The following is a 25,271-nucleotide window of genomic DNA, read 5'->3' as shown; positions in this document are numbered from 1 at the left end:
CCAGAAAGATGTCAAAATATTGTTGTTCCTGTAGAAAACGTAGTGTTCTCCCAAACATTGTAATGAACAGGTGTAGGAAAACCACACCCAAATCCTTTGCAATGGGAAGTATAGTACCTTTTCTTGTCCCTGCGGAAAAAGACAAGTCTGATTTGAGCAGAATTAGCAGTACAAATGACAGCTCAGGTCAGCTGCAGCCTTACCTGAATCAATTCCCAGCTCTGCGGGGACGGTGCATGTGTATGCACATACCTGCAGCTATAGGATTTGTAAATAATTGAAGAGTTCTGATCTGTACTGTCACATCACAAGAAGAAAGATTTGGTCCTGAGGGGGCTGACAGAGGTTCAAGCCCCAGATCTGCCACTTAGACACTTCTTCCTAAAGGTGTTTAAGCATGTAATTACTTTTTAGGCTCTGTGCCTGGTCTGAGTCTTTCTGATTCTCTTCCTCCTTTTATCTGTCAGCTTTTTACAGGGACAAGAGTACTCTTTTACCTCCCAAGAGTGTAATGAAGATGAATTCAGTACACCTGTAACACTTTAACAAGCTCTATGAAGATACAGGGTATCCTTACAAGTCCTAAATTAAGAAACTCCAACTCAGACAGTGCTTCAGACAGTGCTGGAATGACTGGATGCATGGTCCAGACTTGTGCTGGCAGTATATTAATCCACCTCTGTCCATGATTCTGGAAGGGGTTTAACCAGAGAAAGAGTCTGGCTTTTACATGAAATCCAAGCTTGTAGCAGTGACTGGTGTTAGTTTCGTTAAACATAAGGAAAACCCTGGAGTAGGAAATACTTATGTGGCCTTGTCCATCTCTTCTGGTCTCCAGTTGTCCATCTCTTCTGGTCTCCAGGGGGTGCATTCCAGTTCCTGGGTATCCTGTATCCCATCCACTACTGGATGGATGCAGCAAACTCCTTAGGTCATCTAAAATAGTCCCTACCCTTAAGCGAGCATGGTCCACCTCCAATTACTCTTAGAACAATGTTCAACATGTTTAAGATTGCAGTTGCATAGCCTGGTTAATTGCAAACTAGACTGCATTACCAGGCACAGTGCATACGCCGGCATTCCTATATGGCCTAACATAACTGGAACTGAACAGAAATAGTGAGAAATACCAGAAGAGAGAGCATGTAGTGAAGACAAGCCCCCTGATGAATTACTATTTAAAAGAGACCTCCCAACTACTGTTTCATGTATAGTTGTGCAGTCAGTAATAACCTGGCAAAGAAAGGCTTCGATCAGCTATTTGCAAACAAGGGATGATTTTCCACCTCTGAGTAAACACTTTGCATGAGCGCCAGTTACAGATCTCCAGTCATAACAGGCCCCAGGTTGGATTTTGTGTACTGCATGCAGGCAAGATGGCAGTCGTGAATCTGGACAGCAGAAGGATGCAGAAGCCAAACTCAGGATGCTAGACCAGAAATATATAATTTTTTATTCTTACTATCATGTCAGCAGCAGCACAATTACAAAATGAAAAATAATTCCATTTCATATTTCTTTACACAGAGAGACAGACAACAGATCCACCCACAGCAGAAGCAGCAACAACAGCAAGAGATCACTCAGTGAGGCACTGGGACAAGCAGATACCAGAGGGTACAGTGGGGCCTAGCTCAGAGGAAGGCTTTTCTCCTTTATTCCTCCTTCATCAGCCCATCCTCCATCTACGGAAGTTCAACCTGGGCTAACCCATCACCTCAGCTTTCTTCAAGTGACTTTTTATAGAGCTTGCAGCCAGATTTTGTGAGGTCTGAGGAAATGGCATGAAGGCATCCATGACCCACCTAAAGACCACGTACTCATGCTTAGCTCTAAACAACCATGTAATCCTACAAATCTGCTCCATTGTCAGGAAAAGGGAGTTTATTACATCTTTTGGTGGAGACTATGACTGGGTAGATCCTCCAAGTCTTTTCTTATGAGGTATCTTATTCAAGGCAACTCTATAAATCTGACCAGCCTCGTGCACAATTCTTAAGGAATACCTTAAGACAAAACTGAAAGCATGGGAAAAATGTAAAAAGACTTAAAAAAATGCCTACAATCAGGAATACCGGAGGGCTACAGGAAATCCCAACAATATCAGAGATTACAGCAAGGGCTGTGGGTGCCTCTCCAGCCCACAGGAAGCTGATGAGTGATAGAGACCAAATGTTCCCTGATACAGGAGAGAGGATGAAGGGAGGCTTGAGGATATGCTGCTTCTGTTAGTGGTACTGGTATGGGAAGCAGCAATAATCTGTGCCGACTGAGCCAAGGCAACATCAGAATATCAGATGCTTCAGTGGGAAAATTGTCTTTTAAAAGAGTCTACTCAGTGACTTGAAATAAGTTTGTCATTAGAAAAGGAATACCATCTAGTGGCCCAAAAAGGCAAAAGGGAGGTACAATGGCAATTAGAAAATCAGATTAATTTAGGAAAAGAGAAGGAAAAACTGCACTACTAGGGAGAGGGATTAACATAGATAGTGCAGTGATTCACCCTGGAGCAAGGGAGATCCCAAAAGGGACCTGATCATAGTAAACGCAAAGCTAAAATTAGACACTTGCAAAAGCAGATTGGGATGCAAAACTTAAAAATAACTGCTGTAGCTGCAGGAAGTGGTGAAGAGAACTGGATTGGGAGCCATCAGAGGAAGACAATTTCAAGGATGATATGGGCCAATGGGAAAGAAAGAGAAATTGAGATTAGCAGCATATCCCACGAAGACCACAAGTGCCATCCCAAGGCAGACAGGTACGGCGGATCAAACTGCTATAGCTGCTACAATCTAAAAAGTGACCCCAAGACAGGTAGCTGCAGATGTGAAGCCACTGAAAGAAGGTGCAACAGTGGAGTGTAGGACTTGGAGAAACTGCTTCAAGTGTTGAACTAAATGGGAATTAAGCAGTAAGTTGATTAGAGCATGTGCTTCACCAGCTTTCATTTGTTCCACATTGGGTACCTTCCTAATGAGCATTTAATCATGCCATCATGGGCATTAAACTGAATTCCCCAGCAGAAGGGTAAGACAAGGATGCAACTGGCAGCATTGACATCAGTCCATGAGCTTGAGGAAGGTGGAGAGTCTTTAATGAACTGATGGCGAGCTGCTCCAACGTCAGTAGGACATGATGCCATGTAACAACCACCCACTCCCAACAGAGAGCAGGTACCTCCATTAGCCCTGGCAATGCCAAACCTGAGTCAGGGTCCTTGGACAATGGATGAATTAGGAGAGCTAACGGCACAAATGCACCCCTGTGATTCACAGCAAACTCCCATATGGCAAAACGGAGGGGAAGAAGCAATTTACAGAATTGCTTTCACATTAAGAGACAAACATTATACCTTTACTGGCATCCCACAGGGCTGAGCACCTGCCCTGCTGCACATGCTTGTGTTAGGAAAGTGTTTGAATGATGGTATCCAGGGGACAAAGACAAGAAATTGTCCTATGTGAATGATATTTGGGGGACTGCTCACTGCAGGAGGGTTGGACTATATGACCTTCATGGTCTCTTCCAATCCAAATAATTCTATGACTCTATGATGGCAGCTACAGAAGAGGTAAATAAGAGAAGTTTTAAAATTAATAGACCAAATGGGATTTAAAGTCAATTTGAATATGGCAAAAGTAATGCAACCCCATGTTAGCTGTTTGGGAATTGGAACTGGAGAAACAACAACAAGGATAGATGGTAGAAAGGTTAAGCTTTCTGTGAAATAAAGACTCCCACGTAGCAGTCGAACTCTGAAGAGTACTGAGAGTTTTTAATTTCTTATGGCAGCATATCTATATCTGTGCTAGTATCTTATGGCAGCATATGCATCTTAGCAAGTAGCAGCATAGCATTATGGAGATAAAAGAAAAAGATTCAGCAAGGGAGCTGAAGCAAGGAGCAGGATGATGCTTTATCTAATGTGAAGGAAGCTGCTTGAAAAGCTTCTGCACTAAAATTCCCAGTCAAAGGGAAGTTATTTGTAATAAGAATTTCAACATGAAGTGATTCTGCAGGAGCAGTACCATTATATAAAAATAGTAAAGGGAAATGGATACCCAGTAGCATGAGTCTTCCACAGGAGCTGGACCAAAATTTCTCTGGCCAAGATAAAGTCTGGTTAGAGCCTGGGCTGTGATGGTCTTTGAGGATTTCACCCTCAATGGTTCAGTTGTAGCCTAGCCTACTCATGCTCTTCTCTAAAGCACAAGGAGAAGAAATGAATATTAATGTGGATAACTATTTTAGGGAAACCTGTAATAAACCAAAGGTATTGTGCACCCATGGGAATGCTAAATTTGATCAAGGAGGAAAAATAATCCAAGATGCTGCTATCAGTGGAATGAAGGAACAAATAGTGGGGAAACTAGAGAAAAAATTATGTCAAGGAGCTTACAGCCTGCCAGTAAAAGACATAAACACCTTTGCATAATATCTATCTACAGAGAGCCACTGTGCTGATAATAGAATAAAATACTGTGCTTACTGAAGGCAAGCACAGAATCAGTCACCCATGAAGAAAACAGGAGGTCTATTTTACAAACTCAGAGGAAGAGTGGGAATAAAATATACGTAACATATGGGAAGACTGAAAGCAATACCGAGAAACAATTTAGTGAGCAAGTAGATAAATTGACTCAATGTTATTTACTGCAGCCCCAACCAGGAATCAGCTAAAAGAGAAGATGGGATGGATACTGTGGCTGGCGGAATGAGAGCAAGTCATCTTAGACTGCTGTACTAAGTTACATAATGGAGTAAAAGGTACTCTAAAAAGAGTGCAAAGAATTTATATTTGGCCCCATATGAAGCAAGATTTAGAGGATATGAATAAACACTGTATAAGGTGTGCAATGATGCAAAAGTGAACTAGTAAAAGAAAGCTGCCAACTATACTATACTGTCTATACAAAGGACTGTGACAAATACTGCAAAGGGATCACCCAGTTCAACATACTAAAGGAGGGTATTGGTATCTCTGTCACCATGAATGTGTTTCTAAGATGGGTTGAGCTTCTTCTATCTAAAAGGAATACAACTGTCGGAACGGTAAAAATGCTGTTACAGGAAATTGTCCATAGGTATGGGACATTAACAGAGGTAGAACGAGACAGAGGAGAGAGCTTTGTAAGTGAAGTCACTCAAGCCTTAATGAGTAACCTGGGCATTAACCAAGGACTGCGTATATCATATCACCTGCAGTCCTACAGCCTTGTAGAAAGAAATTAGTCACACTACTAAAAATAGACTAAAGAAAATATTAGGACCATATTGAAAATAATGGGCTGAAAAGTTAACCTTGATATTAGTAGCTTTAAGAAGCAGTGACAGGTCAGGGACTGGTCTACAACCCTGTCATGTGTTTTTTGGATAGCCCATTCCCAGGTGGCCCTGTGTCAAAGACTCGAAGATACTACAATAGGATTAAAAAAACCAACAAAACTCAGATAGAAGCAGCAACATGAGAAAAAGAGGTAGAATGAGAAAAGAAGAATCCAATTCAGATATGGTTGATGAAATAAGGGACCAAGTATTGCATTTGAAATCAGACAAAAAAGAACAAGCCTTGGAGACAAAATTGAAGGGGACCTATTGTGTTACTAATAGGTTAAGTTTTCTAAGATATTAAATAGATGAGGGCAACTGTAAATACAAAAGGGTTCATGTTTCTCAGATATCCCCCTAAGAGGCCAAGTAATTCTGAACTCTGTCATGAATTTGACACACAAAATGCCCCAAAGAGGAACCTCTGGCATCTGTTCAGCCTGAACCTGGTGCTCACAGTACACCCTAGCACAACCTCATCTCTCGGAAGCAACGGGGTGCGGCCTGCATGTTGTTTACCTCCTCTATGGCTATAGTAGATCCGTTTATATGCTTGCATGCTAACAGAGCTGTTCTATGCTTCGAGTTTTGCTTATTTTCTATTTTTGTCGGGTAACAGATTTTACTACAGCTCCTCAAATAAGCAACAGCTGACAGAGTCACAGAGCAGCAATGCAAACTCTGAGGCAAGGTGGGGGAGTTGAAGGCTCCTGAAGTTGCAAGGGTTTTTAACTTGGATTTTCACTCCATTTTAATAGCTTTGGTCTTTTTATAAATTGCATTAATTTTAGACATTTAATGAGGCAAGCAGTGACTGTGAAGTGCTTTGGAGAACTACAGACCAGACCTTTATGGCTTTCAAGGTCAGGCTAGAAAGCAAATGCCTCCATGGAAACTCCCTGCTCGGTCCTGATCAGGGGCCTGACTTTGTCATGGTATTTGCAGCATCCTTGCTGCACTCACAGGCAGTAGCCCAGGAGCTGGAGACTCCCAAAGGAGAGGTGGAACAGCAACCTGCAGTACCACGGGTGTTACTTGCCAGTAACACGACATTGCTAATGCTGGCAAGGCCGTAAGCTGTGTATTAACTATACAGGGTTCATTGTTGCATCTTGCATGTTTGGAACTCTATTTTCTTTACTTTAGTCTGTTTTACTGGAGTCACCAATAAAATTTTGATGGCTAGATAGCTAACCTATGACCTAACCTGGCTTAGTCTTGCATAGCTTGCTCCAGCTACCCAATGTAATAGTAATAACTTAAGAACCCAAAGTAAAAGTTGTTACAGTTCTTAAGGGAGCCTTGAGAATTACAGCTTAAGATCTCGATCCACCCAGATTGGCAATCATAGCTGAAACTTTGGAAAAAGTGTTCTAAAATTACAATAACTGAATGAACTCGGTTTTATTTATTTACGGGAGGAACAGTCCTCTGAGAAGGAGCAACTTGAGGGGAAGCAAATAGCCCTAGTGTTGAACAGCTGATTTCTTTTAACCAGTTTAGGAGGGGGCTAAAATAAGAAAGGAAACAAAAGAGAGGGATTGAAGCAGGTGGGAGATTAAGTGCTGTCAGTAGCTAAGTAGTTAAAATTTGAGAGAGCTGGGGGTTAAACATATGTATGTGAAGGTCTGAACTGGGATAAAATGTAATGAGTTGTAAACTATTATGACTGAGCCACAGTAAAAATAACATGGTATGTATAAGTATTGGAGGATAGTTACACCTCATAGACAAAACTTAATTGCTAAGCCTTGCATTTCTTTACAGAGGAAATTATGAAAATCATATATAGTGGATAAGGATAGTAAAAGTCTGTACAGAAATGTTATAATGCAAACAACTACATGTAATTCTCCCCTTTGCTGTCCCCCACAGCTGTTGAGCTGCCTCCATGCATCTCAAGCCCAGCTCTGATACTGCACAGCTGCATAACCTTGGGCCAAACTTCTGAGCAAACCGCTAAGTTATGAGGCAGCCTGCAAGAAGATAAGAAGGGCAAAAGTAGGGGGAGGAAAACTGAGAGCTTTGGGTCAGACTAAGCCATTAATATCACAGTGAAAGCTGGATTACACTGGGTTTGGGCATCCTAACCATATGTTACCTTTCTCAGCAATGGCCAGCAGTAGCATTAGTTTCACACCTGAGCTACTGCAGGTGACAGTGATACTGGAATATCTAAGAACAAGATGATGCTGTACCTGTATAACAGACAGGAAAAGCAGAAACGTGTGAAATCTTCACAAGGGCTGGCAAGCATGGGACACCAGTGGCTCCACTCAGTCAGTCTGCAATAACCAACAAATTCGGGACACCAAGAGGCTGCCTAAGGCCACCAGCATGCAGGAACATCAATAGCTGTGACTGTTATCTGCTATGAACAATGGCACATAGGACCTTGAGCACTCCCTGCTGTGAGAGCTTTTAAAAGAGGGCTTGAAGGGGATGCCCACAGTCTGGTCCAGGGTAGCCAGGGCTTGTTCTACGGTGCTTGTGTTTGGGAGGATGAAAGCAGATCAGGGCTGCTCTATGCCAGACAGGCAACTCCTGGCTTCAGTCAGTTCAGAAGTTCAGGGGAGCTATGGTGCTTAGTGCAGCCTGGTGGGGTGGTGCAGCTCAGGGGTTCATGCCCAAGCATCCCTCTGTGTAAGAAGCTAAGGGGAGGCTGGGAGACTAAATTTCAAAATTCACAGGGTTGGTTCAGGCAGAAAAGCTTGTAGGGCATGTCTCCACCTCCCAATATATGGGGCTGCAAAAAGGCAGAATATGGTGGGGATTAAGGGTCCCTCATGTAGTTTCTATAAGAGTTGCTTTGAAGCTAAAAAAGCAGAGTAATTTATTCTCTCAAACTGCAAAAAAATAGATTCTTTTTCTTTCTTTCTTTCTCTTAATTTTCTTTCTTTTTTTTTTTTTTTTAATAATAAAGCAGCTTTTCTCCTCTTTGTTGTTTCCAGGAGCCTAGCACACAGCTCTTGACTTCAATTTTATAGTTTAGCCATGCTTTTTGTCTGTGCTACACCTCTTCCGGCAGTCAACAGAAATGCTACCCAAAACACCAGCAGGCCTTGGGTCTGCCCCCCTGCCCTCCTCTGACCTGCCCCTACATACAAAATTGGAAAGCTGTTGGGGTTGCAGGGTGACAGACAGTGGTGCAAGTGTTTGGAGAAGACAGGCAGGAGCTATCAGCTGGGAACTAGGTGAGGGCAGAGCAGGCCATTTTGGGGCTGCCAGGGAAGAGGGGAAGGAAAGACACCAGTTCTCATATTAACTGATAACATTGAGTGCATTAATCAGAGAGTGAAGCTCATCCCTTACACTCTCCAGGGAGTGACAGATCATCTGAGGGCTGTCCAGAAGCTCAATGCTGTGAGTGTAGGGCTCATATTTCACTGAGAAGGGCCGTTTGATGTGTGCCGCGTAGTTCCTGCAAAGAGAGGTTGCAGAGGACTTGTTACAAGAAATGGGTCCTTAGTCTGCCTACTACCCATCACCATTCACCCAGATCACAACAGCTTAGTGTTTCCTTTAAGCGCGGTTTCTAGGTTATCACAAAAGCTCTGGTTTCCTAACTTTCCAGCCGCACAGGGCTATAGTAGTAGTTGAGATCCCTTTTGTTCAGCAAGGAAGATCATGAGTTTGAGTGCAGGTTTCTGTGGGCTCAACACATGGTATTGCGTACAACTGGAGGGTGCACTGAACTGGTCACATCCATGGCCATCAGCAGACATCCTCTACTTCCATTTCCTTTTTTTATCTTTTTCAAAATTGTCAAGGAGATTGAGAAGGTAATTTCAGAGAAAACCTGTGGTACTACAGTATTACATTCCTAAATCCTCTCTGACATTAATTTTAGACTAATCCTTACTTGGGGAGGGAGGAACTAGCTGCAAACCATATTAAGGATAGATTTGACAGTCAGTGGATCATGCCAGGACAATGAATGGGGATAGTGTCACCAGAGCCATGCAGCAGAGCAAAATTGCACTATTGTACTCAAAGTCAACTGGAGTTTAGATCTCAGTGATAAACCTGACTTTGCCTGGTACCTCTCAAGAGCAAGACCTTGTTGCTACCATTTGAATGGAGAAGCACATGGTTACACGAAACCAAATCAAGGTAAAGGTTTCCCCAAAGCTGCTCATGTGCATCTCCTAGGCTAAGATTTGTACACTTTGTTTCTCTTTAGCAGCTGTGTAAATATGGACCTTTGAATCTCTATTTAGGTTATGATGTTATGCTGGAAAGGCCTGGGAAGATGTGGGTACAAGCAGCACTAGCATCAGGCATGCTCCTTGCTTCTGATGAGGCTTCACCCTTTCGCTCCTGATTTGCTTAGCTTAGGGTTCCCTCTTGTGGCTACCGTGGGTCTGCTCTGGCGTAGGGCTCGGGGAGGCGCAGTTCTTTCTCAGATGCCGTGAGGAAGCCTAGTTCTGAATTGTGAGGCTTAGGGAAAACACCAACAGCTCCAGAGGGAGCCAAGAGGTAGGCTGGGACTTGCAGGGAAACAAAACCAATTGTAAACAGAGGGGCTTTCTGCATATTCACATTGTCCACCTCCTAAAAGATACAGCTTAGCCCATGCCCTGAGCCTTCCTGGGCAAGGACTGTATCACCTCACTTATTAAAGCCATCAGCCACAGCGATAACTAATAGCACAGCTGCTAGTGGTTAGAAACTTGCCCCTAACAGGAGTATGTTCACTGGACACCTTTTCGAATCATACAAGTACATCATGGGTGTCTGGAAGGGCATTGGGAGGCATCCTAGAAAACTGGTGGAAAGTTTTCTTTATGGGAAAACAGGCTTTTCTTAAGGAGTGACATTGATAATAAGGTTGATGGTGGAAGCTGTCAGTAATAAAAATTAAAAACAAAGATGTTTTAATGTTTTCACCATATAGAGTAATGCAGGTGTGGTCTGAGCATTTTAAAGAGGATCATTTACAGTGCTTGTCACTGTCAAAACCCCTCTAGCCTAATCTCAGCTGTGTATGTGGTGTATTTTTCCTTTTTAAATGCAAGGAAATAACTCACTAGGCAACAGCAGGGTTTTTTTTAAAGCAGCCGTGTGTGTGTGAACAGGCTCCCCAGGTGAAAGTAAAGTTTTCCTCTATCAGCCAGATGTTAAAGGGTTAAAATCACTTCACTTGGAAAGACCTGACAACAGTTTCCAGAGTAATTCTGAGACCTGGAGCTGAAAGCAGCCGTGGTGTCAAGCCCTGTTTCAGTATATTACAGCTTCATTTCCTTCTGTTTGGGTCTCTCTCACTGCCCAGTCCTACCTCAGTTTATTTTTGGCATCGCTGAAGCTCTCAGACACAAAATATACAGACTGGTAGTTCTGGTCCTGGTAGGGCTGAACGGCAGCTGCGTCAGGGTCAAAGTCCCGCACCTCTGGTTCATCTGATAAGGAGTGCTATGGACACAGCAGAAGAAAGTCAGCATAAAGTTAAGGAGATCGTAGAGCTCATATGTAATAGACAGAGGTGGAGAACAGATCGGGTAAAGTCATTGAAGCTGTGCAGAGGAAGAAGGTTTTTGCAGTACAGGGAATAGAGAAGCAATTTATGCTGGAACTTACTATGAGCTCCCCGTAGGAAGACAGGAGGCCCGCTCCATAGGCTTTGACTATCCCGTTCTGTCTGCAGAGCCCAAACTCCACCGTAAACCAGTAAAGCTGTGAAAGGAAAAGGAAAACTGCATAGCGGACACAGCTTCCTATCTTCATCTCCCTGTCACTTCTGAGTTCTTGCATTGTGACCAGAGAATGTGGCTGTTTAGATGAATAGACACCTGGCACTTTGTCCCCTCTCCTTACCCTACACCCATTGCTGACAGGGCAAAATGCTAAGCTAACCTGCTGCCACATGGGGACAGATAGAAACTGTGTCCCTGGACTGGTCCCCTGTGCGCCTAAATACAGCATGGTGTTGCCGTTTGGTGCCCTTGGATGGGTCACTTTGCCAAGGGAGAGCCAAAGGAAGTGGATGTCATTTAATCCCATCCCAATGAGTTCCAGCAGTGCTGCTGTTTGAAATATGATGCTTGATGATACTGTGGTGCCAGAGGAAGTTGGGTTAATGTGCAGGTAAGCTCTGCTCTTCAACTGATCTCTGCTCTGCACAGTCATCATGAAAGTGCAGGGCTAGGGCAGCTCAAGTAGGAACTCTGAGCCTGCAGATCTGGGGAGAACATGCTGGACCAGTTCCACAGAAGTGCTGCTGGAGGAGTTGGGGCCCCCATCCAGTAGAGAGGAAAACTTACTGTTGCAAGTTTCTCAATTTCTTCATCAGTTGCTCCCAGAGATGCCAGCCCAATGTCCTGTGAAGAGAAGGGAAGGAGGGAACATCAGGATAGATTTGGTCTGAGGCCCTTATGCATGCATTGCTCTGTCTTATTGCGTTGAGACAAGAAATATTGCTGCCCTACACTGCCATGCATCTGCTGGGGCTTCATCATGCGCAGACTAAAAATGCTTTTGTACAGCATCTGACATTTTTACTCTGTATTAGGTTTCTCAATCTGTCTCTAGGGTTTACGAATAAATGCTAAAACAAGAGGAGTTTAGGTAGCAAGACTGGGGTCATTTAGGGTTCCCACCTCATGCCCTGCCCTTGTGGGGTCAATAAGGCAGACCTTACCTGAGAGAACTGGGCAAATGTCTTGTCAGCCAGCATTGGGACGTGCCCCAGCAGCTCATGACAGCAATCCCTGCCAATGCCCAGGGGAAAGGAGGAAAATGTGGTCAGCAGCAGCTAGAGTTTGCTGATTAGAGAGAAAGGTTAATTGCTGGCCAGGTGGGATGTCTGGGCAGGGGAGACTTTCTCAGCCAGGTGATACTCACGGCTCAGGGGAGTGCATGGGCGAGGATGCATGACGGATGTACTGTGTGCACTGGAAGACGCGGAAGGCCAGGCTGGCGAGGAAATCCCGTGCTGACAGCAAGCCAGCCACTGGCCGGAGTTGGAAGCCAGTCCTCTCTGAAACAATGCATACTGTCTTTTTGAGCATGCATCGCCTGCGGGAGTGTTCTCAACACAGACAGCAAAAACATCAGTGGTAGAAACTAAAGGGCTTCTGCTGTGCCAAGCCTAATCTTTTTTCTCTTAGTAAGGAGCAACATCTATTCTTTAGGTGCTCGGTGGGATCATTTGACTATTGGCTTGACCTTTAGCTGCAGCCCTCCACGTTTGCCCACAGTTCCCTCTGCCTGGGGTCCTCTGTGGACAGTGCAAAACCCTTCACCAGCTCTCCTCCCGAATCTCAGCTCACATGCTCCTCCTTCACTTCCATGTTTCCCGGCTGTAGCTGCCGCTACAGTGCTGGAGCCCTGGCAGATCCTCGGCCTAGGTCCCCCAGGCTTGCACACACCTTTCAGGAAGCGGGAGACCTCCTCCAGCTGAGGGATGTTGTTCTCATTGTAGCCACAGAATTTCTCCAGTAGACTGAAAGCTTCAAGGTACTCCTTGCAGGCATGGGTGGGGTAGAGACTCTTCAGGGTGCTGTACACCTCTTTCCTTCAGGACAAGAGGTGTCAGATGATCAGTGGCTTGGTGTGTCTCCTGTCCTCTAGTTATACATTATCAAAGACTAATGCCTCTAGATTTCTTGTCCTTTAGCCTTTCTCCACCACTAAGTTTATGTCTGTGTGCATTGATAGAGGTATGTAAACATACACACACACATTCAAATGAGCCTGCAAAATCAGCAGCTGTATCTGCACAGACCCACTTCTGACCTTGAAAGTCAGAGGAATTTATAAAAAGTCCTGCAGTGACACTCCCGGAAATAATCATAATCAAAGGAAGTGTTTTCCTAAGTGAAGCCAGCAAGATACCCTGCAGATACCACCACGGGCCTTGTGCTCCTTTCTGCAGCTATGATAACTGGCCTTTTTTTAAGGAGGCTGCTTCTAATCCATGTCCACACCATGGAGAAGTGAGACTCTGAATTATCTACCTCGGAGGGTCCTTTAGAGTAACTCCTGAGGGCTGCAGCATGGAAGTGCTCTCTGCGCAGCCCCAAGACAGGAGGTGGCAGAGCATCACAGTTTTGGAGACAGCTCGGTCTCCCGAATGCAATCCTTATTGTAGAACACCATGCTATAAGTTACCAGTTTTTATAACAAACCATTAAGTAGGCTGCTTGCACTCTTGGTACATTTCCAAGAGGTCACACCACAACATTTTTTTGATTCCCAGCTTCTACTGATGAAACCATGAGAGTTCATAGATTAAATCATTGCTCACCAGGTAGCGATCTCCTCTGCTGTGTACTCCACATGAGGGATTGGGTCCCCTCTGCAACGCAAATGCAGTGTTATTGATGGCAGCAGACTGCAAACCAGACTCCTTCACCCTTTGAGAAGGGAGCACTTTGGAGAAGCTCTGCATGATGTTAATTAACCTTCTTTAAACTAAACAATACCGTGACAGGAAAGACAAAGTCTTGGTACTGGGTCATTTGTACAGATGCAACATATACATGGACACAGAGAAAAGCTTTAGTGCATCCAGAGGTTATAAATGAACAAGGGATGAGCAAAAGCTTAGCAAGCATAATACTTTTCAGAAAAAAAAAATGTTTCTCGCTCGCAAAAATGGAAACTTTGTGTGAAAATAAATTAATTTCATGTGCCTGAACTGCAGGGAAATGGTGGTTCAAAGAATGAATCAGTGGCTGGGAAATAAAAGCAACCAATAAGAAAAAATAAAAGCAACCAATATGAAAAAATAAAAGCATTTGAACTGCAGAAAAAATATTATTGTCAGTAAGATTAAAGATGGAAAGAAAAGATGATTTTAATATAAGTGGGAACTAAAGACATCTGATGCTTTTGCCTTTTCTGCATCACAATTAACAATTGTATTTCCTTCTGTGTTTGAATGAGGTATTCACATATTACAGTGATAAAACTTAGTTATTGTTCTATTAACAGCCTGAAGGGATGCTACACAGTGGCTCATAAATGCTAACGTGGAGATCAGATGTGAGAGAAAACATCTTAAATGGATGCATCATCTTAGAGACTATTTCCTCCTGTGTTCCTCAAGACTCTCTTGCTGGCACGGTGACTTTCAGTGCATTTAGTATTAGTGCAGGATAAAAACATCAATGTCTGTATTCTGGGCTTCAAATCTGCAAAGAACATGAAGCCTAACAGAGTGGAAAGCCATGCTGGGATCACACCACTTGCAGGGGTAGCTCGAGACGGTGACCCATGTGATTTCCATAGCCTACTTTCAGCATGGCTCACTACAGAAATCTACATTTAAAGTCCTGCTTGGAGAGGGAGATGCTACAGTGTAAGGTAGTGTTACCAAATAGGATCTAGGGAATATTTCACAAACCCAGCTAAGTATTAGAACTCCGTTTGATGTTGTGGTGAGGAGGCTGACTGCTATCACTGCATATATCAGAACAGGGTATTAAGTAGGAGTACAAGAGATAATCTTAAATCTATATAAGACAATGATGAGACCATTACTGGAATCTATTTAATCTATCAGAGTAAAGAGGTGACCCTCATAGCTAAAAAAAAAAAAAAAGGGGAAAAAATCTGATAGCACAATTCAATCTAGCAGATGACAGGCAAGAATGATCCATTGAAAGAAGTTTTCTCAGCACACAGTAGATTTTTCAGCATTTGAAACGCTGAAGCTGAGACTAGATGTCATTCTAAAGGAGATGCTGCATTTTGAAACGAAGTCTGAGGTATGAAGGAACTACGTGTGGTTTTTGTCATGCAGGAGGTTTACTCTGGCTTTATCAATGTATAAATTAATGACCACAGACATTTTTTTAATTAAGAAGAAACTGGAATACATAGAGAAGAGAAACACAAAAAGAGCTGGCAAGGGTGAATGGGAAGACAAAACATAAAAAGTCTCATGAAGGTACCACAATGACTTCCCAAGAGGTTGTACTGACATGGCACAATGCCTGCATGGATGTTAGGAAAGACACTCACTGCTTATACTGAAAAGCAATCTCGGCTATCGATTTCCTTCTCTGGCGATATACTTGGTCAGAGTAGCCCTGTGTTGACAGACAGAAACACAGACAGGAGTTTCAATCAGTAACTAAAACTTCTCACTGAAGTTCTTCATCGGCTGAAGGAACTTTTTTTGTGGTGGTGATTGCACTACAGTTCCCTGATCAGGTGCACTAATAAGTGTTCTTCAGCTCCCTGCATCTGAAGAAAAGCTCAGGACTTCAAAGTGAGGATGTGCCAAAAAAGACTAACTCACCGGGTGATCGTGATCCAAGTCAGGGTCAAACTTGGTGACCAAATGGTGGCACTTGTCCAATTCACAGATTTTTCTGGGAAACCAGTGAACTGTGGGGAAAGAGAAAGATAAAAACTAGCTGCAGAAATGAAAATGGAGGTACACTTTCTGAGAAGAGATTGTGAAGTTGAACAACATACATCTGACTTGGTGCACCAAATGTGCACATACAACACCACATGACTGCTTCTAGAAAGTAGTCCCACACCCTCCTGTTCTAGAGTTAGGTCTAATGCCATGATCTCTATCTCATTACTTCCATGCCCATCTCTCAACAGAGTGTTTTGTGACAAAATTAAACAGGAAGATGAAAATTGGATTTTACTTAAAGATTCCAGGCTTTATATTGAAACAAATCCAGAGACCCAACTGGTTGTAGGAGTGATCACTGTAGATCTCTAGGGATATTTTACAATAAGAATCACCCTGTCTTCAGAACAGGATGTCATAGAGAGTGTCTTGTAGTTTAGTGCTGAATATGTACAGTGTTCCTTACACACAAGCAGGAAACAACCTTACTATTGTAATATAAAATGGGAGTAGGGATGGAGTACTTTGCTGGAGAGGTGTGAACAAAACATGAAGTTTCATGTTTGATTTCTGGTTTTTTTTTATTTTTGTTTTGTTTTGTTTTCAATCTGGCACCAGAAGAATGGGCTATGTACTCAGGAGTCTGTTGAGAAATGTCCAAGGAGGAAAGTGTCTTTCAGGATTCAGGTGTCCCAGAGGCAGTGTTTTCTGTTTTGCTCAAGTTGAGCACACAGTAGCCCTTCCCCTTTTCTGGGAATAACAGTCTCCACTGTTTCTACAGCTCAACCTTTCCACAAAACAGTTTATAAGTTCCTTACATTTGTCTTCCTTAGTGGTCCTCACATCTTCTGTGACCCTCTTAATGGAGCTAATGAAAGTATTGAGGTCAGAGCTGTGTACTTCACAGCGCACGAAGTACTCCAGTTCAGCATTTCCTTCACGGGGCTTTCGGCTAAGTCTGGTCTCCAGGTGGTGAATTTTAGCTTCAAACGTCTTTTGGGACATGGAAAATGAGAACAGAAACATTAAGCAACACTTGAAACACCTCCTGGTACTTCCTAAAGATGTCCATATGGAAACACCGGGGAGGGAGTCCTACTTGTCTTCTTCTTCCCCCTCACACTGGGATAAACACACTTATCCATTAATTCCACAGTTTTTCCTACTGAATAGACAACAAGTGAGATCGGTTAATAGCTACGGACGGAAGGCTTCCACAGTGGCAAAGAGGATCATATCAAGAAGGGGAAATGATGTGACAAACCCCCATGCCCCATGACCCCCTTTCCTTTAATCTCCGACTTAAAGTGAAGGAAGGTTTTGCTGGTTTGGAAGGGGTTGGCGGTGATGCCCGAGGGGCACCTGGTGTGGCGCTGGCCATGGTGCTGAACCAGCGGGGCCGAGCCCTACCCAGTCTGCAGCAGCATTAGTTTGGGGCTCAGTATTAGAACTGCTGTCATTTGAGCTATTCATCAGAACTGACCTCCCTCAAAGACTTAGAAGGAGTCAAAATGGAGTCTATAGTCTTCCAAAAGGTCCTGTTAAATTTGTAGAAGTTTTCTTTAGCTCAGTGAACACTAGCAGTTCAAGAACAAATCTCTGGGTAACGACCCAACCTTTCCAATGACTCTGTGAGATCTTTGGTAGAAAAAGGGACATGATTTCTTTTGTTAATCAGAGGAAGAAAGATGAGAAGGAACAGACGCAATGCCACAGGTAAATTAAATTGAGGACTGTGTTTTTGAATGTACCTACTAACTTCACTATTACATTGTCTCCTCAACAATCAATACCTTTGCATTAATCTGACAGCTGTGATTGCATTAGCTATGCCTTGGCTGCATGTAACACATACAGCAGAGTGAAACCAGCGTCCCTGCAGCCTGGTTCATGATGAAGCAAATGTCATTATGCTCGTCTGCTTTCATATCTTCTACCTGCATTGCCAGAGGGATTTTGGAAATTAATCTTCTTCTGTTGTGGCTTGACATGCTTGGCTTTTTATTATATTTAAAGCTCTCTCTCTTTATTTTTTTCCCCCAGAAGAGCTCTTGGTGCAGCAAGTAAATTGCTCAAGGAAGAAACAAATGATATTTTAACAAAAGTTGCGCCTGCTTCTTGCTTGATGTTTTAAAATTTGTTCAAATTATAGAATTTAAACGCAGTGTAATGTAAAATCTACCAAGTACAAGATGGTACTTGGTACCCTTTCATGTTTCATGGCCACTAAGCAGTGTGCTGCATTCAGAAGGTTACACTAATTTGTTCCTCATGACTTATCTGGCAGCTGTACACTTCTAGGATGGTGACACTAAGCATGGCAACAAGTTTGTCTTAGGGATTCTTTCAGTCTTGAGACAAGAACCATATGTCACCTAGAGAAAACAGATTTTCTTGTAACAGTCCTCTTAGAGGAGGTGCAAGATGTTTTGTAATTGCTGAAGCTCTTCAACACTTTCTTAAGATTATCAGAGATAGTATTGCATGGACAATGAATAGCTAGAATGCCCTATAATTTCAGGGAAATACCTATCCCTCAAACATATTTTTATATATTTACAGCTGTGAGGTAGTGGTTTTGCTGTATAGTTTTGCTGGAGATCTGGTTTTACCCCAGAAGTGGTTGCATTTTCTAGGGAAGAAGATGTAATATAATTATTGTATGTATTGATATATGACCTAGCAGCTTGCCCTTGTGATGAGAAAGGCCAATCACAATCTGAATTGAAGTAGCCAGACTGAAGACAACACGTCAAGCAAAGTAATTCCTCCTCTCTGTCTGGGATGAGGGAAACCACATCTGGAATACCATGTCCCGTAGAAGAAAGACATTGATGTGCTGTAGCAGGTACAGTGGACGGTGGCCAAGGAGCTTGGAGGGGCTGGAGGACAATGTTATATGAAGAAAGACTGAGAAAATTTGATTTTTTTCAGCCTTATGAAGTGAAGGGACAAGAGAGATTAGAACACTGTCTACTAGTATGTGGAGGGAAGGTGTAAAGCAAAGACACAGAGATTTGTCTCAAAATTACACAGTGGGAAAACACAAGGCAATGGGCTCAAGATGGAAGCAAGGATGTTGAATTAAAAAAAGAAAAGAGAAAAAGCTTTTTACAATGAAGGCAGTCGAACACTGCTCAAGAAATCTAAGGAGACTGTGGATTCTCTGCCTTGGTGATATTCAAAATGAAACAAACATGGCCCCAAGCAATCTGCTGTGACTGGACCTGTTCTGAGCAGGAGGTTGGACTGGCGACCTCCAGAGGCTCCTTTACAACCCATGTGACTGATTAATAGGAACAAATTGTCCTCTCTTCTCCCTGCTGAAGTCAATGAAATTACTGCAGATAAAACATATCACAGAACCTCAGCTTACAAAATGCTTTTGAATCCTTCTGAATGAAAATGTACTATATAAATGCACGTTGTTGCATTTTAATTGCTGTTTAAATAGTACTTATCTCAGTCTTTCCATTCATGGTATTGAGATCCTAGATAAAGCAATGTTATATTGCTGGCTAGGGGGGAAATCTTCAATTAGTTACCATTTTTCTTTGGTACTAAAGCCATATACAGGGTGCATATCTGGGGGGAATCAACAGAAACTTTAACATCTGAATCAAATTCATTCCTGAAGTAGGGAGTTAATTTTGAAATCAATATGCCAGTTTTACACTCAGAGTAAAGTTGTTCCTGCAATTCTTTGACCTAGGATAAACGTGGCAATGCCATTCAGGGACTGCCAAAGCCTTGATCCATAAGCGAGGCAGGTTTGGTCTGTAGTCATAGAAGACACATGTTGTGTTTTGAATGTGGAATCAAAGCCCTGCACATGAAATTGAAATGCTGAGCAGTGGAAAGGGCCATCGAAGTATGCTACAAGCCACAAGGGTGTGGATTGTAGGTGTGAAACTGTTTTTGGATCCAGAAAGTAAGCAAAGCCCAGAGTTTAACAGCCCTACTGAACAGAAGTATGTCTTACTCCTAGTGGTGCGCAGTGAGGGCACACTGGGACATGAGCAAAGCATGACTGTGCTGAGATCCTACAATTAACTGATAACTGACAGTAATCAGACCTCATCTGGGTCTTCTTTGGTTGACTTGCAGAACAGACATAAAATGTGCAGTGTATTTCTTGAGCCCAGTACAATAGGTTAGGTACTCACCTCAAATACTTTAAACACACGGGACAGTGGTGAAGTCTTGGATCCCTTGAGCATGAAGAAGAGGTTCAGCATGGCTTTCCCATCCTTCTCCTCAAAGACTATGGTCTCTGTAGACTCTGTGTCATCAGTGGCTGCTGCTGCTGCAGCCTCTCTTTCCTTCCTGGCATCTTCAATGAGGCTTTGACGTCTACCAATGAACCGCGGAGACTGAAGGCAGAACAGAAATAAACACTTCTGACAGACCTGTATAGAAGATCAGAGGCATCCCTGGTAGCTGGATGAGGTGTGACAAATGTGCCTCAGCACAGGAAGAATGGCAAAGTTGGACTGGCTTGCTTGACTTTGTAGAGGAAGTTAAGGTGATGAGGACTGCTTTAGAATTGAACTTTTGGGAATGTGGAGCTTTTGGAAACCTCTGTGTAAAATACCTTTAATGCCTGATGAGAGAGTGGACTTCTGCCCTCACCTCCCCTACCAATACTTTTCAATAGTCTTCAAAAAATAAAAATCAGAAACAATCTCATGCAGTTTTCAGGTGTCTGACTAACTCAAGTGGAGAGACCTTAGATAAATCTGAGAAAAGATGTGCTGTGAGGGATAGCTGAAGACCACAGCTGTGGCCTGGCCCAGAAACATTAACTGTTTGCAGGTGTATTGGCAGGGCAGCTTAGCTAAATTTCTCCCAGTATCCAATGTGATGTTTTCTTCTGACATTAAGAGATATTTGCCCACTGCAGTGTAATTAGAACCACACCCATATACACCAGAAAATAAATTACTTCCACTGATTTGCAGATTTGTTTTGTCCCAACAGACTCCTGCAAATTCTGTTACCTGGAATTGCACCTAAAATGCACCTAAAATGCTACAAATCTCTGCCTGGGGTGATGTTAGGTCACTTATTTATATTTGGAGCAAGCTACAAACTATTTCCATCACTGCTCTTTCTTTTGTGATATAGATAGCTCATATACTAACTTATTTGTTCTTGGTCTTTTTACAACCAGTTTTCCAGTTAGAGGCAGCTCAGCTGTTTCCCATTTTCTGTGTTCAGTATCTGAACCAGATGACAAACCCTCAGAACTTGCTAAAAGAAACCTGTGGTAGCACTGAGGAAGGAGCAGCACATAAAACCATCAAGCACCTGCATACAGAGTGGGACTGGCTGCAGTTTTCTCTCTGACTGCACTGAAAATATTTGGAAAAGTTGCTAACCAAGCATCTTCCCTACTTTGTGAAAAATTTGGAGAAAGTTTTCCTTTTAAAACGATTGCCTGTTCAACTATTAAGACTATTTTCTCTCTGGCTTTCAAAGCCTACCATTAGTAGCTGATGCTTACTGTGAAAATCCTCTTGGATGCTTTAGCAGTGTAAAGCTGACATTTCAAATGCAGCCTGAAAAATGCTGCACATGTAGGCACCAGTCCATATGCTTCTCTCTAGTCCTTTTTTAATAAAGATACTCCTCTGAAATTATATTTGTTGTTCCCCAACTCCGTTATTCCTTTTGGCACAGAAAAACACCTTCTAACAAGTAAGCACATATTGCTGCTTGTCTAGATTGACAGCATTCATGCCAAAAGAGAGAAGGAGAGAAGGCATCTAATAAGCAACCTCAGCCATAACTTTTAAAGCTTGTGAGCATGCGCTTAGCTTTCAGTGTCTGTTTTATATTGCTACTGTGTTTAAAGCTAAGCAAATGTTTACTTTAAAGTGCCTGCAATAAGCAGGGCAAACAGCCTTGTGCTAGCCACAGTAACTGGGCTTTGCAGTGGTCCCAAGCCAGGTTGTTTGTTAGCCAAGGATATTTTATCACACTGTGCCAAATACATAGAGGTGCAGCAGGATTTTACTTCTAGGGTGGAGAGAAGGGGAATTAGAGCCCCATGTTTAGGTTTTAAATAAGGTTAAAATCCAGCTGTGAGGAGTTTAAACAGTGAGAAGATCTGTACAGAAAGCTACACTGGAAGAGGCAGCCCCAACCAGCAGCAGGGGGATTTTGGTCCCTGTCGAGGGGTCCTGGAAGCTGCTTAGCTCCATGTTGGCATGTTTGGGGTGGGTAAATTGAAAGAGAAAGAGAAAGAGAAAGAGAAAGAGAAAGAGAAAGAGAAAGAGAAAGAGAAAGAGAAAATTTTTATTAAAAAGCCTGCATCTTGCCTGGTAGAAGAGTACTGGAAGGGGGCTGCCCGCCTGCTGTCTCTTCTGATGGGTAGTGGCTGCCTGGCTGCATGTTCCCCATCTCATCCTTTACTCTGCCTCTCACATGTACTCTCATTGGGGTACTACCTCCTTTTGCTGGAAGTTGGGAATCTGGCATATGAACTAAAACTAATCTCTTGTGATAAATGCCTTCCTTTCTTTGGAAGGTGTCATTACATGGTATTTCTGAATCATCTAGCCAACTAGCTCCTTGAGTGCATATCTAGCTACAGCAAGAAGTTCAATTTGATTTAGCAAAGCATATATTTGCCTAACTGGAGCCTGAGTCTGATATGATCATTCCCCTCTTATAAGCGGTTAGTTTATTTTTCCTTCTTTGATGGTGCTGCAGCTCAGAGTGTCCTGCCTAAGCAGTGTCATTAAAAAATTCTGTGCTCTGGGTTAAAGTATTTTGGCCTTTGTTCCCAGCTCTTTATTTGCCGTAAGCAGGAAGGATTGTAAAGACTGTTTCCCTCTCTGCAGCATGGGGACAGTAACATCCCACTCCTACTTTCCTGAGTGCTCCTTCCTGATGGTTTACCTCCAGCGGCTCTCTGCTGCCTGGCTCTGCTTGGGCACCAGTATCCAAGCCCTGTTCCAGCTATAAAAACTATTAGCAGCAGAAAAACTAGATACATAACAAAAGAATTTTGCACAATGTGAGTTTGATATTTGGCTGGCCCAGCTGACAAATAAAATACCTGCCAGTGTAGATGAGCTCTGGGATTGCAAAGGTGTTTTTTTCCCTCCAGTTTGCACAATTTCCTCTGCAGCAGGGCGCTGGTGACTGGGGGTTAATGACAAGGGAACACTTCGGACCTGCCAGAGCTGGTGCAGTGTTGGGCTGGGTGGCTGACCTCCCATGGTCCTGCTGACAGCACGAGAGTCTGAGACAGACGCTATCATATACAAATGCAGAGTCATGCTTCTTCTCTGGTACAAGTCAGCAAAATAAGTGACAGCATTGTGGAGATCTCCTGTGCTAGGTAAGAGCAAAGGACAAAGCCTTTCACGCAGCCCACCCTCAAAGCTGTGCTCTTTATGGGTTTTTTTAAATTTTTCCAAGAATTTCATTCAAAAGAGGATGCAAAGGCAGACTGAAGTTTTATGTTCACCCCAGGAAGGTAGCCACACTCCTGCCAGCACACCTGGTGAACCTGAATTCTTCTGTCAAACACAAAGCAGTGACTCAGAGTGTGTAATAACCAGACATTCAACTCTTCTCCAGCCAGCAACGAGTGTCTTAAGTACTGATTTGATGAGCAGCCTGGAAAATACTGGGCTTTCAAGAACCACTTAAGTGTTCATTGTTTTGCCAGAATGAAAATGGTTGTAAGAGAGGGAATCCTTCCCTGATTTCCTTTTATTAAAGAAAGCAAGCTTACTTCCTTTTCTCCTAAATGTTTCCCTTCCTTTCCAGCACACTCCACTCTCCAAAACACCTTTTGCTGGCTGTGTAGTGGCTGATTTTACAAAGTTAGAGCATCACATAAGATTAAGAGGAGAGTGGGGGAAAAAGGAGTAGAGAAAGAAATAAGGAGCTCTACAACCAGTGTGCTGGAGTCACCCTGCAGACTTCTGCCAAACACATCTGTTCCCTAACCAGGCTCAGTTCCTAGATTTTTTCCTGACAAGCACACTGATGGAGTTCCCTCTCAGTGCACCCGCTGCCACTGGCTGCTCTGGCTCCTCCAGGATCATCCACAGGATATGACCACATCTCTGACCCACAGAGCTGTCCCATGCTGGGTCTCCCGCCTCCTCCTGCCCACTCTGGCATTTGGGTTAGAAAGTGAAATGTCCTTGTCCTTACTGCTAATCCAATGGCTTGGTCTGACTTGGCTTTCTAAAAGCATTTTACAGATCAGCAGGAAATTTTCCTCTTCTTTCCACGACGCATACAGATCTATAGCTTTCTATAGATCTATATGGGGCTGAGACCACATCAAGGGAGGGCTGGGAACCAAAACAGAGGAAAGATGTGCTGGAAGAAAATTAAACTATGAACTCAGCAGCAGTGAACAAACTGATTAAATTGCCTGTGCCTCATATGTTGCCTGAAATAACAGCCACACTTTTTCATTATGCTGGAACAGGTGAAATCTGTTCAGTTTATTGCCTTGAAATCAGTAGAGTATTACGATTTTCAAATTGCCTTTCACACTGGGGACTCCTTGTTATTCCTGCCTTAGGTCTTTGGGTTATTTAGCTTGCCTTTAGTTCGGGAGTGGAGTCGGAGTGTTGCATTAGTTCAAGCTTTTATCTCCCCAAATGTTTGCATTTTACATGTACCAGTACATAGAGAAAACTGTTTTGGCAATTGTCCTTTGCCAGCCTGGAGCCTGGAGGTGCCCGTGTCTGGGAACTCCCGTAAAGGCAGTGTTGGTCCGTATATCCCTGCTTGCCTCTGCCTATAGCTATAGGAGATTCTACAGTTTTTGTATGGGGAAGTAAAGAAGTGGGGTAGGATTGTCTTACCATGATGGCCTCGGCTTGCTTGGAGTCCAGCTCTGACACCGCCCTGCGGAAACCTTTGGCTGCAGAGGTGGAGATGTTCGGGGTTGGCATTTTTGCTCTTCCAGAAGCTCTGATCTGTGCTTCCCAGCTCCTTGCGAGATTTTTATAGGGCAGGGCTGACGTCAAAGACTCTTTCAAATCTTCTCTTCCCCCCCTCCACCTCCCTATCACCACCTCCCTCCTTTCTCCCCCTCGGGCTGAGAGGAGGAGGGGACGTGCAGGAGAGAAACGTTTCTGTCCCATTAAATCTAATTGCTACAAGGATTGCAGACGCCCTGCCTTCACAGACTAGACACTCCCCCCACCTGTTTGCCTCTACCCAAAAGATTTCTACTCTGTTTTTTTCCCTTCATTCTTCTTGACGGAGTTCACTCTCACACCGTGTGTTTCAGTCCAACACCTTTGCTTTCCCAGCTTGGGAGTTGCACGAAAAGATTGTGATCTATGAAAGGACAAAATCAAAGGAAGAGATTCAGAACTCTAGCTCTTTTCGCCCCATGTTTGTCTTGTCACAGAGGCAGTGAATGAATAGGAAAATAACACTGATTCCTCCAAGGCAGCTGTGAAACTGGAGGCTGCTATTGCGTGAACACCTCCAGACACCTGGCCCCTGCAAACGCTGTGCATTTTGGTGCTCTCCCATCACTTAATGGCTTGGTTTGGCCATGTAATGCTGGCAGCAGGACTACAGAATTTGGTCTCCCTGAGTTCTCAGAGATGAAAAAGTCTTTAAAGAAAATAATGGG

General features: G+C 43.4%; 1 protein-coding gene across 1 annotated transcript; it reads right to left on the bottom strand.

Moving 5' to 3' along the window:
* Window positions 1-1,439: 1,439 nt before the first annotated feature.
* TH (tyrosine hydroxylase) lies at window positions 1,440-24,643 on the bottom strand. Its single transcript, XM_009571843.2, has 13 exons — window positions 24,487-24,643; window positions 19,810-20,016; window positions 16,462-16,636; window positions 15,575-15,663; window positions 15,295-15,362; window positions 13,574-13,624; window positions 12,696-12,841; window positions 12,169-12,304; window positions 11,966-12,035; window positions 11,589-11,645; window positions 10,906-11,001; window positions 10,607-10,740; window positions 1,440-8,749 (listed from the first exon to the last, which is right to left on the bottom strand). Exons 1-13 carry the CDS (start codon window positions 24,574-24,576, stop codon window positions 8,590-8,592), a joined length of 1,479 nt encoding a protein of 492 aa, XP_009570138.1. The 5' UTR covers window positions 24,577-24,643; the 3' UTR covers window positions 1,440-8,589.
* Window positions 24,644-25,271: the final 628 nt, after the last annotated feature.

The sequence above is a fragment of the Cuculus canorus genome, chromosome 5 (genome assembly GCF_017976375.1).
Source record: "Cuculus canorus isolate bCucCan1 chromosome 5, bCucCan1.pri, whole genome shotgun sequence".
Taxonomy (NCBI): Eukaryota; Metazoa; Chordata; class Aves; order Cuculiformes; family Cuculidae; genus Cuculus; species Cuculus canorus.
This window is presented reverse-complemented; position numbering and strand designations above follow the sequence as displayed.